The sequence below is a fragment of the Micromys minutus genome (genome assembly GCF_963924665.1).
Source record: "Micromys minutus genome assembly, chromosome: 1".
In the NCBI taxonomy this organism is placed as follows: domain Eukaryota; kingdom Metazoa; phylum Chordata; class Mammalia; order Rodentia; family Muridae; genus Micromys; species Micromys minutus.
The window spans coordinates 223,450,839-223,467,011 of NC_137969.1; the positions used below are offsets into that span (position 1 = coordinate 223,450,839).

A 16,173-nucleotide genomic window follows, 5' to 3' on the forward strand; every position below is an offset into this window, starting at 1 on the left:
CATTAAAAGTCTCCAAACCAAAAATAGCCCAGGACCAGATGGGTTTAGTACACATTTTATCAGACCTTCATAGAAGAGCTAATACCAATACTCTCCTAACTATTCCACAAAATAAAAACAGAAGGTGCACTACCCAGTTCCTTCTATGAAGCCATAGTTATGCTTATAACTAAACCACACAAAGACCCAGCAAAGAAAGAAAACTTTATACCAATTTCCCTTATGAATATAGAAGCAAAACTACTCAATACAATTCTCCCAATCTGAATCCAAGAAGAAAACAAAACAATCATTCATCATGATCAATTAGGCTTCACCGCAAGGATGCAGGGACAGTTCAATATATTGAAATCCCTCAATGTAACCAGCTATATGAATAAACTCAAAGAAGAAAAAAAAACACACACACAGGATCATCTCATTAAATGCTGAGAAAGCATTTGACAGAATTCTATACCCCTTCATGTTAAAAGTCTTGGAAAGATTAGGAATTCAAGGCCCATACCTAAACATTGTAAAAGCAAGATACAGCAAACCAGTAGCCAACACCAAACTAAAATGGAGAGAAACTTGAAGCAATCCCACTAAAACCAGGGACTAGACAAAATGCCCACTTTCTCCCTACCTTTTCAATATAGTACCGGAAGTCCTGGCCAGAGCAATTAGACAGCAAAAGGAAATCAAAGGGATACAAATCAGAAAGGAAGAAGTCAAAATACCACTATTTGCAGATGATAGGATAGTATACTTAAGTGACCCCAAAACTTTCACCAGAGAAATTTTACAGCTGATAAACAACTTCATCAAAGTTGTTTATGTCTTGATACAAAATTAACTCAAACAAATTGTTAGCCTTCCTTTACTCAAAGGATAAATAGGCTGAGAATGAAATTAGGGAAATGACACCCTTCACAATAGTCACAAACAATATAAAATACCTTGATGTGACTCCAACCAAGCAAGTGAAAAATGTGTATAATAAAAACTTCAAGTCTCTGAAGAAAGAAATTGAAGAAGATCTCAGAAGATGGAAAGAACTTCCATGCTCATAGATTGGCAGGATTAATATAGTAAATATGGCCAAAAACAGTCTACAGATTCAATGCAATCCCCATTAAAATTCCAATTCAATTCTTTATAGAGTTAGAAAGAGCAAATTGCAAATTCAATTAGAATAACAAAAAGCCCCGGATAGCAAAAACAATTCTCAACAGTTAAAATAACTTTTAGGGGAATCACCTTCCCTGACTTCAAGCTGTATTAGAGAGCAATAGTGATTTAAAAAAAAAAAAAAGTATGGTATTGGTATAGAGACAGGAAAGTAGATCAGTGGCATAGAATTGAAGACCCAGAAATGAACCCACACACCTATAGTCAGTTGATCTTTACAAAGGAGCTAAACCCATACAGTGGGGGGAAATGGTAACATTTTCAACAAATGGAGGCTGGTCCAACTCATGTAGTCAGCATGTAAGAGAATGCAGATTGATTCATTCTTATTGTCCTGTACAAAGCTAAAGTTCAAGTGGATCAAGGCCTTCCACATAAAGCCAGATACACTCAAACTAATAGAAGAGAAAGTGTGGAAGAATTATGAACACATAGGCACTGGGGAAATTTTCCTGAACAGAACACCAATGGCTTTTGCTCTCAAATAGAATAGACAAGAGGGACCTCATAAAATTGCAAAACTTCTATAAGGCAAAGGACACTGTCATTAGAACAAAATAGCAACTAATAGAATGAAAAAAGATCTTTCCCACCCCATAGAAGGCTAACAGCCAATATATACAAAAAAACTCAAGAAGTTAGACTTCAGAGAATCAAATAAACCTATTAAGAAATGGGGGACAGAACTAAACAAAGAATACTCAACTGAGGAATATTGAATGACAGAGAAGCACCTAAAGTAATATTCAATATCCTTAGTCATCAGGAAAATACAAATCAAAACAACCCTGAGATTCCACCTCATACCAGTTAGAATGGCTAAGATCAAAAACTCAGTTGACAGCAGATGCTGGCAAAGATATGATCAAGGAGGAACACTCCTCCATAGTTGGTGGGATTGCAAACTATTACAGCCACTTCTGGAAATCAGTCTAGAGGTTCCTCAGAAAATTGGACATAATACTACCTGAGGACCCAGCTATTCCACTCCTGGGCATATACCCAAAAGTCGCTCCAACACATAACAAAGACACATGCTCCATTATGTTCATAGCAGCCTTATTTATAATAGCCAGAAGCTGGAAAGAAACCAGATGTCCTTCAACAGAGAAATGGACACAGAAAATGTGGTACATTTACACAATGCAGTAATACTCATCTACTAAAAACAATGAGTTCATGAAATTCTTAAGCAAATGGATAGAACCTGAAAATACCATCCTGAATGAGGTAACCCAGTCACAAAAGAACACACATGGTATGCACTCACTGATAAGTGGATATTAGCCCAAAAGCTCGGATTACCCAAGGTACAGTTTTCAGACTACATGACACTCAGGAAGAAAGAAGACCAAAATGCAGATGCTTCAGTTCTTCTAAGATGGGAGAACAAAAATATTCACAGTCAGAAATACAGAGACAATATTTGAAGCAGAGACTTAAACACAGGTCATCCAGAGACTGCCCCACTTGGAGAGCCAGCTCATATACAGCCATCAAACACAAAGAATATTGCTGATTCCAAGAAATATATGCTGACAGGAACCTGATATAGCTGTCCTGTGAGAGGCTTTGCCAGATCATGACAAATACAGAGGTGGATGCTTAGCCAACCATTGAACTGAGAGCGAGGTCTCTAATGGAGGAATTAGGGAAAGGATTGAAGGAACTGAAGGGATTTGCAACCCCATAAGAGCAACAATATCAACCAACCAGAGTTTCTAGGGACTAAACTACTATCCAAAGAGTACATATGGATGGACCCATGGCTCCAGCAGTATACATAGCAGAGGATGACCTTGTTGGGCATCAATGGAAAGAGAAGTAAGCCCTTGCTCCTGCCAAGGCTTGATGCCCCAGTATAGGGGAATGTAAGGGTAGGGAGAGAGGATATAGGGGGAGGGGTGATGGGATAGGAGGTTTATGAAGTGGATACCAGGAGAGGGGATAACATTTGAAATTTAAATAAAATGTATCCAATAAAAGTAAAATGGGAAAAAAAATCATTACTTGTCTATGAATGTAGCTCAGAGAAACTACCTCACATATACAAGTCCCTGAGTTCTCTGTCTGGATAAAACAAGAAATACTGTTACTGTAGCTTATGCTTTTAGTCCTCATATATCAGAAAGCAAACAGCCTTGATCTGGAAGTCCACCACATGTTCTCTAGTTGGAAACATATATGGGTTCCAGGAAAAATGAGCAGATTCCAAGCACTCGGATTAAATGTAAAAGTCCGTTTTCTTGGTTTAAACATAAACATCAGTAAAGGAGTTGATTAAATGCAGGCACGAAGAAACCAGGTATCAGAATTTTGGGACTCTTGATGCTACTACCCTTAGTGTTCACACTCTCAGAGTTCCCAAAAATTGGATAAAACTTAAAACAAATACTAAAATGTGGTTGCCTGCCTAATATCTGACCTGATAACTCAGGATAAGATTTCAGCTAACTTGCTTAAAAACTCTTATTTTCTTTTTTTCTTTTTTTTGTGTACAATATTTTTTAAAATAGGAATATACTATGATATGATTCCATTGATCTAATTAGTTTATGTATTGTGTCATATAATTATTTCTTGTGATGAGAATATTTAAAATCAACTTTCATAGCAATTTTCAAAAGTCAATACATTACTTTCGTGTTATTGGTTATTAGCTCAAATAATAATCTAAAAATATTTCCCATCTTTTCAGGGCTATTTAAAATATAGTTCCTTATTTATTTAATTTTTTCATATAATATATTTTGTTTATGTTTTTCTCTCCTCCAACTCCTACCCACCTCTCCATCTACCCAACTTTATGTTCTTTTCTTCTCTTTTTCTAAAAGAATCACCAAAAAAAAAAAAAAACATTGAAATAAACTATCAAAAACCAATAAGACACAAAATATCAAACAAAGGAAATAAAACAAAAGGCCACAAAAAAGCCACTGACTTATATATGTTGGTCAACTACACTGGGCATAAGACCTGCTGTGTAGTATGGTTGTTATACCCAGTGATGCTCCATCAGAGAAAACTGATTTTTCCCTTTGTCCATGGGTATCAATTATAAATATCTTCTTGGTTCAGAGTGGGACTCTGTGTACACTCACCCCTTGTGTGGGGTTCCCATCTAGCTGTAAGTTGTGCAGTCTTGTGTATTTCTATGTACATCAGTACTGTGGTACCTAGAAGATACTATTTCCCTGGAATCTTTGATTACCTCAGGCTCTTAATTTTTCTGCATCCTCTTCAGTATAGCTCCCTGAACTCTGAGGGGAAGGGTTTGATGAAAACATCACATTTAGTCTTCAAATCATGTAAATCTTTTGCCTTTTACTGACATGTATTTTGAGATTCAGTTAGAGTAAATCAGTATTCCAGGAATTCTCAGAAATTTTGAAAGTATTAGTATTTTTAAAATACTTATAACAATCTTTACACTGTTATTTAGATAGCTAAAATTCATATTTAAAGAGTCAAATGGATGGAAGTAGAGACTATCCTGAGTGAGCTAACCCAGTCACAAAAGAACACACATGGTATGCACTCACTGATAAGTGGACACTAGCCCCAGAAAACTCTGTATGCCCAAGAAACAATTCACAGACATTATGAAGCTCACAAAGAAAGAAGGCCAAAATGGAGATGCCTCAATCCTTCTTAAAAGGGAGAACAAAACACTCACGGGAGGAAATGCAAGGTCAAATAGAGGAACAGGAACTGAAGAAAAGATAATTCGGAGGCTGCCTCACCTGGGGATCCATGACTTATGCAGTCACCAAATCCAAGCACTATTGCTGATGCCAAGAATACTTACTGGCAGGCACCAGATAGAGATGCCTCCTCAGTGACTCTGTCAGAGTCATACAGATATGGCTGAGCTTGTTTGCAGCTAACCACCTGACTGAACATGGGGACCCCAGTGAATGAGCTAAAAAAAGGACTGAAGGAGCTGAAAGGGGTTGCAACATTATGGGAAGAACAACATTATACACTAACCAAACCCTCCAAAACTCCTATGGACTAAAACACCCTGAGCACAACCTGAGAGACTAATTGCTTATGTAGCTGAAGATATCTATGTCTGGCATCAATGTGAGAAGATGCCTTTGGTCCAGGGAGGGCATGTTTTCCCAATGTAGTGGAATGCCAAGGCAATGGGGTGGGTAGGGTAATTAGGAAGGAATGCACCTTTGTGAAGGCAAAAGGAGGGGGAGAGGGCATGGGAGTGGAGGAGGGGAAAGGGATAACATCTCAAATGTAAAAACAGAGTATCTAATTTAAAAAAAGAGTAAAATATACCAAGATTAGTAGTGTTATATAGAACTACAGCCTACAGGAATATTTAAATAATGAAAAACCTAATTTAAAATTTGTATTTCCTAAAAGGTAAAATAATGACTTTTATACAAATGTAAGGTGGACATAAATGAGAAATTATGTGTAATTCACTAGTAATGAGGGAAGTGCTAAGATGTTATAGCCCTTTCAAAGGACCATCCAAATCTGAACCATGAATCATGACTGTTAAAATCTGTGCAAATGGAGACAAATCAGATTTCTTCCACAGTAGGGGAAGGAAATTAATTGAATGACCATCCGGCAAAATTTATTTGTATGTCTCTAGATGTAGCTTTATCAGTTATATTCTATGTATAAAATCAAAACATGGTTGTAAAATAAAGGTCAGGAGAGATTGACATTAAAAAATTTGTATTAAAGAAGTCACATGTGGCTACAACCCGCCAAATCTTTTTAAATGGCAAATTATGAATTATCTTTCATTTTGTTTAACTCTGTTCATTAAAATAGTATTTTCTCTTCTTTTAATAAAATGCACTCACATATCTGTCATGTTCCTATGCCATCTCCTATTTAGAGGCATCCTCAAAAATGGTCTATGTATATGGACTTTAAACAGAGTTTAATTGATATAGGTTCCAGGACTGCAAGAAGATCATTAGTGCAAAGCCAGAGTTACCTTGTCTCCCAAACACTTTTCTTCAAAGTTTATTTTTCTGAAGTGTTTATGAAAAATGAATATTGTTCAGAAAGAAAATTATTTATCTTTATGATCTCCTCATGAATTCTTTGTGTTGTTTCAATCTAAAAGGTAAATTTTGTTTTGGTCCCCTTATAGCCATCCATGATTACTATAAAATGACAAAAGATTCTTATTTGTAGAGTCAAACAACTATGGGAAGTCAAATATTATCAACGAGAAAGTGGGTTTGTTTTGTTTTTTGTTTTTTTTTTTTACATTCCTGGGCATAAAGTAGGAGAGACTGAGAAAATAAATTATCTGAGGCAGAACTATTCTCAGAGAGAACTCGTCTCTGTGATGTTTACATGAGGTACCAGCAGCTGCATAAAAAGAAACTATTGCTCATAGCTCTTTTGTTGCCAAAAATTTAGCTAGCCCACATGAACCATAAAAGAACCTTTTTACTGCTGTAGAATTTATTCAAGATATCTTGTGTAAAATCACATTTGAGTTTCCTATTTATTCTCTTGTTTAAGATTGCTTTTTTTAGTTATTTCACCAAGAAAAACTCCAAATGATATCTCACAGTATAAAATTTCTAAGACATTACCTAGCAGCTGCACATTGCATTCTACATACAAATTATTGCTAGTTCTCTAAGATATATAGCCGATAAAAAGATACAGGCATGTGTTCAGATAATCACAAAGAGGGTGGCAGGAATACATTATAATGGAAGCAGCAACTGTCCAAAAGAGACAAAGGCATGTTTTTACAACCATGCTGAATGTTTCACTTTGTAAACCCTCATCTTTGTAATTTAGAAACAATGAACACACACACGCATACACACGCACATTTACCCTTGAGCAGTGGCTTCCTACCCTTTTCTACTCAGCTCCACTCTCCCCAAAATTTTTTATTGTCCCTTTTTCTTCTCTACTTTTGTCTTAGGCTATCTAGTAACAACCAGTGACCCTTATGAACACTGCTACCTCTTATAAATGCAGAGACATTTCTAGCTTGTTCTAGATTTCTATATTTCCTTCATAAACATGCAAAATAAAGCTCCATATCAGTTGGAAGAACACTTATATTTAGGGGCATGGGTTGGAAAATCAAGATAGTAATTGAAAGACTAAGAGAAAAAGAAGAAAAATCAGGCTGGAGGTAGTGGTTCACACCCTGGCACTCAGGAAGATTAAAGCAGGAGGATTACCATTACCTGGTTCACATAGTAGGTAAGAAACTGGCCAGAGCTACATAAGACCATGTGTCAAAAAAAAAGGTTTAAAAAGAAGAGTAAGCATAAACAGCTTTCAAAAAAAAAGTATCCACCAAAATAAATAAATAAATAAACTAGAAAGGAGGCAAAAGTCAGATGGTAGGAGTGGCACAAACCTCTAATCCCTGCACTCAGGAGGGAGAGGCCGGCAGATCTCTGAGCAGAGACCAGTCAAGACAGCCAGGACTATACAGAGAAACTGGCTCTAAAAAACAAGAAAACAACAACAAAAAGGCAAAAAGCAAGTGATACATAATGAAAATATGTATAACTTTATAACCCTAAAACTACATTTAGGAAAGAGATTTTGAAAGGTTTTTAAAAATGAAAAGATCGTGAAAGTGGCATATTAACAATGTCAATGCAGTATTTTTATTCTTGATGTGCATGTCAGAGAAAACCTGAAGAGGGCATTGGGTTCTCTGGAACTAGAGTTACAGAGGGTTGTGAGTTACCATATAGGTTCTGGAAATCAAATATAGTCCACTGGAAGAGAATTCGGTACTCATAATGTCTGAGCCATCTCTCCAGCCCCCAATGTCTGAAAGTTTATCTCTCTCCTCTCCCAAATCAAGCTGAGCACTGTCTTGATGTGCTTGTGTATTTATGTAGAAGTATTGAATACTTATCTCAGAATTTCATGTTTAACTTTCTAAAGAAAAATTAAACTGGATAGATTATCCCCTTAGTACTTGTTTTAGAATTGTGTAAAACAGGCAGTATTTTGAACAAGCATGAATTATTTTGAGTAGCATTTATAACAGTTTTGAAAGAATATGTCAAAAAAAATCCTTACCATTGAGTAATGAATGTACCAAGTGAAGTTTGCAAGTTTTCCTTACATGCTAATTAAAGATACACATACAAAGTACAAAAAAGAAAAAGAACATTATAAAACTATTTATATCTTACTGCCTTCTCTTTATTAACGTCTCATGAATAAACCATATCCAATGTGTTAGAGTACAAAAATTCAACATCCAAAGACATTTTTGGTTAGAATTGGTTCTTTGCTGCTTCTATGATGGTGTTTCTGGGTCACCATTCTATCTGTGTACATCTTCTCTAGGCATAGTTTCATTATTCAGCTCATTGGTAGCCTGTCATTGCTTTCTACCATAGCTACTTTAAATAAAAAGGAAATTTGCAAGATATGGAGAAAGGTACTTATGTTAGCAGATACCATAATTGGAACAATTAATTTTAGTTAATTTAAGAACAGTTAACATACTTTAAGGAAACAGATACCTCCTTCCCCGATAGTAATAATAAATGGACATTATTCCATAAGCACCTGGAAAAGGATACCTATTACCTTCTCACTTAACTATCCTTACCTTGTGCTTCCTGCTATTCAGTGAAAAGGACTACAGATTTGATTTATTTATTTATTCATTTATTTTTACACTTCAGATTTTATTCCTCTCCAGGTCCACCCTCCAACTGTTCCACATCCCATATCTCCTCCCCTCACCCTTTGTCTCCATACCGATATCTCCACACTACCCACCTCACCAGACCTCTAAACTCCCTGGAGCCTCCAGTCTCTTCAGGGTTAAGTGCAACTTCTTTGACTGAACTCAGGCCTCTGCTGTGTATGTGTAGGGGCCTCATATCAGTTGGTGTATGCTTCCTGGTTGGTGATCTGGTGTCTTGAGAGATCTCAGGGATCCATCCAGGTTAATTGAGTCTTCTGGTCCTCCTAGAGGGTTGCCCTCCTCCTTAGCTTCCTCCATCTTTTCCCTAATTCAGCCACAGGGATCAGCAGCTGCTGTTCATTGGTTGGGTGCAAATATCTGCATCTGACTCTTTCAGCTGCTTTTTGGGTCTTTTTGGAGAACAGTCATGATAGGCCCTTTTGTGAGTGCTCTATAGCCTCAGTAATAGTGTCAGGCCTTGGGGCCTCCCCTTGAGCTGGATCCCACTTTTGGCCTGTTGCTGGACCACCTTTTCCTCAGGCTCCACTCTATTTCTGTCCCTGCAGTTCTTTCACACAGGAACAATTCTGGGTCAGAGTTTTGACAATGGCAACCCCATCCCTCACTTGATGTCCTGTCTTTCTGCTGGAGGTGGGTTCTACAAGTTTCCTCTCCCTGCTGTAGGGCATTTCATCTAGGGTCCCTCCCTCACAAGGGGAGAGGGAGAGAGGGAGGGACCTGAAAGGGAAAGGTGGTATTAGGTGGGGGGAAAAGACTGAATGAAGCCTTGAGAGCCAGCAGAAAGAATGGAATCAGGCAACCTCAGGAGGTAGGAGGTTGGGAGGACCTTCCAGAATATACCAGAGACCTGGGAGGTAAAAGACTGTCAGGACTCAAAGGACTACGGATTTTTAAATTATAAAAAATTTTATCTGATTTAATCACCAGTATAATTGCCATATGGAGCCTTTTATCACAGCCTTGTTGCTGTCCCACTACCATGTCTGGACTTTAACATACACACACACACACACACACACACACACACACACCATTGTCCAGTGCCTTTCATTCCGTGTTATAGCTTCTTACATGAAGGAAATTGTTAATTCCTCTGCCCATTCCTTCCATTCTCAAAGCTATTTTCTAGATTCTCTGAAAATTGTGCTTATTATATGGGCTTCAGTTTATGCAGTATTAACATGGTACTGATGACAAATTTATTATTGAAAATAAAATGCCTAAACAGTATTTCAAGAGGCTTAAAGAGAAATCATATATAGTAGGGAAATGACATAAAGGATATTCCTAAAACAAATGAATTTGTGGTGATAGTTTTCTATATAATTCCACAATGATTAGCTATCTGCTATTATCAATTTTATATCAAATGACATAACCAGAAATCCTCAAAAAAAAAAAAAATAACAAAATTGAAAGTGTTTTTTGGATTTTAAAAAAACAGAGAGAACCCAGATGTGGTTAACCATGGATATAAGCCTAGTACAATAGAGGCTGAGACAGAGGGTGGAGGGGCTGTCTAGTGAGTTCCAGGCCAGCTTTGACAACAGAGAGGTAAAGCTGGGATTGCTGTCACACACTGCTGCACTTGACCTATGAAACAATACTTCTATTCTTTTTCTCCAGAAGTATGTTTACAAGCTGATATAGATCCTATTACCATTTTGGATCCAGAGTTTGAAAAAATTTAAAACAGTTTGGCACAGTATTTGAATGGAAATAATGTCATTTAACTCCCTTCACTGTTCTTCGTACTTAATTTGACATTTAGGGAATAGAAGACACTTGGTAGAAATTTATTGAAAGAATAAAAGGAGTGGACAGCTTTAAAAGATATGAATACACCGTGATTATCTTTATTTTTACTAGCAAGTTCAGAGGCTTACTGGTTCTGTGAAAGTCCTGAATCTAATAAGAGGCAGAGTCATGACTCAGATTCAGCTCTTCTCTATTCCTTCCAGCCATGCTGATTCACTCTGAGACAGAAGTAAGAAAAATAAAAGTGGGGTGGGGGTTAAAAATCTAGAGTTCTATAAAAGGAAATGAGCTGATAATGTTTTCTCTAGTACATAAATATAAAAAGTTAAAATTAAACAGAAGTATGTTCACATTTTCAGAATGAAAGTATAAAATATTGATTCATAAATTTTCAATAAAATGTAATTTGCATTAAAACACTACAAAAATTTGTTTAATATATTTAAACATTATAAATGTTTGTAATTCTAGAAGTAATTTTTTTGTCTGTATTTTAAATTATCTAAAAAGCTTTTTTTTCTTACAACTTTATTTTTTAAAAAAGAGATACTTGTACAGATTTTTAAAAGCATTTTGGCATAAAGCTATATGAATATATTTTTGTCAGTACTTGATTTTTTTAAAGATTTGATAGCATGCATTGAAATCTTACTAGTTACCATAAGCATAAGGTACATGTAAAATAAACATGACGTGGAAATAGTCAAAGTTTTCCTGATGTGTATAGATTAGACATAATGACTTTTAAATACCAAAGATTGCCACAAGGCTGCATTCTTAGCTCTTGAGTTATTAGTGATTTAAGGTCTAGGTGTGCCCCACTCTGAGAGGGTGCTCTACACTTGTTGTTGTTTTTATTTTATTTTATTTTTCTAAGAAGGACTGAGGCTTCCACTTTTTGGCGTTTATTTTTTGGAGCTTCCTATGATCTGTGAGTTGTTTCTTCAGAATTCATAGCTTTCTGGAGTTAGGATCCAATTATCAGTGACTGCATATTATGTCTTTTCTTTTGTGATTGGGTTACTTCACTCAGGATGATATTCTCTAGATATATCCATTTTCCTAGGAATTTCATAAAGTCATTGTTTCTAATAGCTGATTAGTACTCCATTGTGTAAATATACCACAATTTCTGTATCCATTCATTCACTGAAGGGCATCTGGGTTCTTTCCAGCTCTGGCTATTATAAATAAGGCTGCTATTAACATGGTAGAGCACATGTCCTTATTGTATGTGGGAGCATCTTTGGGGTATATGCCCAGAAGTGAATAACTGGATCATCAGGTAGGAATGTGTTCAGTTTTCTGAGGAACCACCAGTCTGATTTCCAGAGTGGTTGTACCAGCTTACAGCCTCACCAAAAGTGGAGGAGTGTTTCTCTTTCTCCTCATCCTTGCTAGCATCTACTGTCATCTGAGTTTTTGATCTTAGCCATTCTGACTGCTGTAAGGTAGAATCTCAGGGTTGTTTTGATTTGCATTTCCCTGATGGCTAAGGATGTGGAGCACTTCCTTAGATGCTTGTCAACCACTAGATATTCCTCAATTGAGAATTTTTTTTAGCTCTGTACCCCATTTTTTAATAGGATTGTTTGATTCTCTGGCATCTACTAATAGTTTCAGTGTACCTAGTAAATGTGGAGATCTTTGATCCACTTGCACTTGGGCTTTGTACAAGGAGATAAGAAAGGGTCTATTTTCATTCTCATACTTGCTGACTGCCAGTTGTGCCAACACCATTTGTTGAAGAGGCTGTCCTTTTTCCATTGAATGCTTATAGCTCCTTTGTCAAAAATCAAGTGACCATATATGTGAGGGTTCATTTCTGGATCTTCTTCTATTCTGTTCCATTGATCTACCTGCTTATCTCTGTACCATGTGGTTTTTAATACAACTGCCTTGTAATATAGCTTGGGGTCAGGGATGGTGATTCCTGCAGATGTTTTCTTGGTTGTTAAAAATAGATTTCGATATTCTAGGTTTTTTGTTATATCAGATGAATTTGCAAATTGCTCTTTCCAACTCTATAAAGAATTGGGTTAGAATTTTGATGAGGATTGCATTGAATCTGTAGATTGGTTTTGGTAAGATGGCCATTTTTACAATGTTAATCCTTCCAATCTATGACCATGGGACATCTTTTCATCTTCTGAGATCTTCTTCAATTTCTTTTTTCAGAGATTTGAAGTTCTTGTCATACAGGTCCTTCACTTGCTTAGTTACAGTCACACCAAGGTATTTCATATTTTTTGTGACTATTGTGAAGGGTATCTTTTCCCTAATTTCTTTCTCCTCATGTTTGTCCTTTGAGTAGAGGAAGGCTACTGATTTGTTGGAATTAATTTTAAATCCAGCCACTTTGCCAGCTGTAAAAGTTCTCTGGTGGAATTTTTGGGGTAACGTAAGTGTACTACTATCATGTCATCTGAAAATAGTGATATTTTTACTTCTTCTGTTCCAATTTGTATCCCTTTGATTTCCTTTTGCTGTCTAATTGCTCTGGCCAGGACTTCCAGTGCTATGTTTTATATGTAGAGGGATAGTGGGCAGCCTTGTCTAGGTCCTGATTCTAGTGGGAATGCTTTAAGTTTATCACGATTTAGTTTGATGTTGGCTATTGGTTTGCTGTATATTGCTTTTATTATGTTTAGGTATGGGCCTTGTATTCATGTTCTTTCCAATACTTTTAACATGAGGGGGTATTGAATTTTGTCAAATGCTTTCTCAGCATCTTGTGAGATGATTATGTGGTTTTTTTCTTTGAGTTTGCCCTGGTTCCCACTGACAAAGGCCTGTGCCTTACTGTGGGTCTGTGGGTTTATTCTGGGATCCCGGGCTTTCCGGCTAGATCCCGAGTCCCTCTGCCAGAGGTCCTGCGCTTACTGTAGGCCTCGGGGCGCACATTTTCTGAGAGCTTTGCCTAGCCTTCACAGCACAATCTCACCAGACCTGTGTCCCCAGATCACTGCTGGTCCAGGTAGGCTAAAAGGCTTTTTAATGAACCTAAAAAAGTGAAATTGTAAGACAGCATTTCAGGAAAACTTCTAGTTTAATATGTAAGTTTCCAAAAAGAAAAAAAAAAACTTTAGGAATTTATTCACTCAGATAATATTTATAAAGGTTAAGATATAACATATAGTAATAAAAGTGATTCTATGTTAATTTTTGTCCCTCTCTACATCAAAGTAACAAAAGTCAACTGTTAAAAAAGTGACTCAAACAATATTTTATTTAAGCCTTTAGAAAAATAATACTGCTTACACTTAACGAAATAACCATGCATGATAGTTCATGTCTGTAATCCTGCCACTCAATGAAAAATCAAGAAGTGTGGGCTATGTGATGAACTACAGGCCAGCTTTTACTGTAAAGTGACATCCCATTAAGAATGGACAAAAGGGGGAGAAGAAAGAATATAATTAATTCATGTCTTCTTTAAAATGGAAAACATTATTTAATTGTCGCTCTTATGGCAAGTATAATTAAATATTCACATGTAAAGTATTATCATCTCCATATATAAGTCTCAAATTCCTTGCTTTACCAAATGACATAAAAATTATAGTAGTGGTCATAAAACTCATTAGATAGGCATTGCATTGCCAGTAGTATTGATCTTAAATCCCAATAATAAATTTAGAAAAACATGATATTGTCTAGAAACTCTTTTTTCTTTTTTCCAAATCATATACCTTACTTTATCTAGCATTGGAAAAGGAATGGATGAGACTAAACAATAAGGTTTTTTTTTAATCCCAATTCTGGTTTTTTATTTCAATTTAAAAATTAGTGGCTTTAAGAGCTGGACAGAAAGCTCAGTCGGTAAAAGTGCTTGCCAAGTAATCTTGGGGATCTGAGCTCAGATTTTCAGGCACCAAGCATGAGTATCTCTAATTCTAATTGTCTTATAGGAAGATAGGAAGAAAAATTAGAAGCTCGTGGACCAGCTTGTCTGTCACATACAGCCAGAAAATGTCCAAGACTCTGTCTTAAATAAGGAGCAGGCAAGGTTGTTCATGTGTGTACTGTCCCACACAGGTACTTGCATTTGCACACAGTAATGTACATATATGCTCAAAAAGTGGGGTTTTTTTCAAATAATTTTACCTGTCATGGTGTTGCATGTCTCCAGATGTAGGACAACTATCTCCAGTTCAAGCCCAGCCTGATCTGCATAGCATGTCCCAGCCCAACCAGGGCCATACAGTAAAATCCTATGACAAAAATAATTTTTTAAATAAATAAATACTCTTTACTCACTCCTAAAAATAAAAGTAAGTAGCCAGAAATGTGTAATTCAGTATTAGAGCATTTACGTGGCATGGCAGGCCCCTAGTTTCAGCACTGTAAAAATACTAAGTGGAAAATATGATGCAACAAAGCTTCTGTATTCCAGTTCATAAATAGGATTATTTCATGTCCATGGCTTTTCCTATTTCCCTTTAAATAAATAATATGTTAAGCTAAAAAACTGTTATAAAAATATTGAAGACGGTTTGGTTTGCAAAGTGATAATATTCATATGTCCATGAATATAACATTAGTTATTATTATTATGTATATGGTCATGTCATTTGAAAGGATACACCATCATGTTAGAAAAGTACATGGCATTACATGAAAAATATCTCCAATGGTATCAATAAAGGGCACAAATTAATCCACTTCTGCTGATGCTTGGAATCTGTTGCATACTAAAGATCAAGCTAGTCATAGAACAGCCATTGTCAACTCTATGAAATCAGAAATACACTTCACTTTCCTAAAAATAATTTTAATCAAATCCTAGAGTCTATTTTAATACTAAGTTCTTGTTTCTTGCTTTAAGTCCTTGCTGATTTACTCTTGGCTCTATTCCATCTCACAGCTGCTGATGGTCCAGGAGATCGTTTCATCATTGGAGAATCCCAAGCTGGTGAACAGGTAAGCCTCTTACTCCTGAAGAAAGACACTGAAGACCTCTGCTTCACAAACTTTAGGCAGCTAATTATAAGTGTCCAATATCGGCATTGTGGAAGTCGTAGAAAATGATTAGTTAGAATTCTATCAAACGAATAAAAAGAAAAGTCCCTTTGTGAACGACAATGAAAAAACATTACTTAACAAACTTATATCTGTCAATATATAATGAATAATTTTGTTACACCCACACGGACATGCTTTATACGTGTTGCGGTAAATAATATCTCTGACCTGGCGGTTGCTCCCAAGCTAATTCTGGCTCCTCCTCTTTCTAAAACTTGGTTCTCACCCATCCTTCCTTCTCGTCCAATGACAAGCCTTGTTTTATCTAGTACCCACCTTCATGCATAAAGACTCATCTTACACATAGGCCTACAATATGTGTTACACATACTTAGCACAATCTCAGATATCTCACAAGAGCTATATTGTTCGCTCCCGGCTTACACTTGAGCATTGAGGTGCCTTTATATATACAGGGGCAGTGATTTATAAAATCATTTCTTAGTGCTTCAAATGTGTGGTCTTAAATCACTAGTAGTTTGCTCCCAAAAATTAGCACCAGATGCTTTCAAAGAAAATAC

At 36.4% G+C, this 16,173-nt stretch overlaps 1 protein-coding gene across 8 annotated transcripts in view; it reads left to right on the plus strand.

The window, feature by feature from the left end:
- Window positions 1-16,173, plus strand: part of GPHN (gephyrin) — a 448,543-nt gene that overhangs the window by 366,751 nt on the left and 65,619 nt on the right. For all 8 annotated transcript variants that reach the window (XM_080942493.1, XM_080942494.1, XM_080942495.1 and 5 more), the window contains one exon: window positions 15,495-15,550. In XM_080942493.1, coding sequence (XP_080798619.1) covers window positions 15,495-15,550 — 56 coding nt within the window. The remainder of the gene's footprint in view (window positions 1-15,494; window positions 15,551-16,173) is intronic.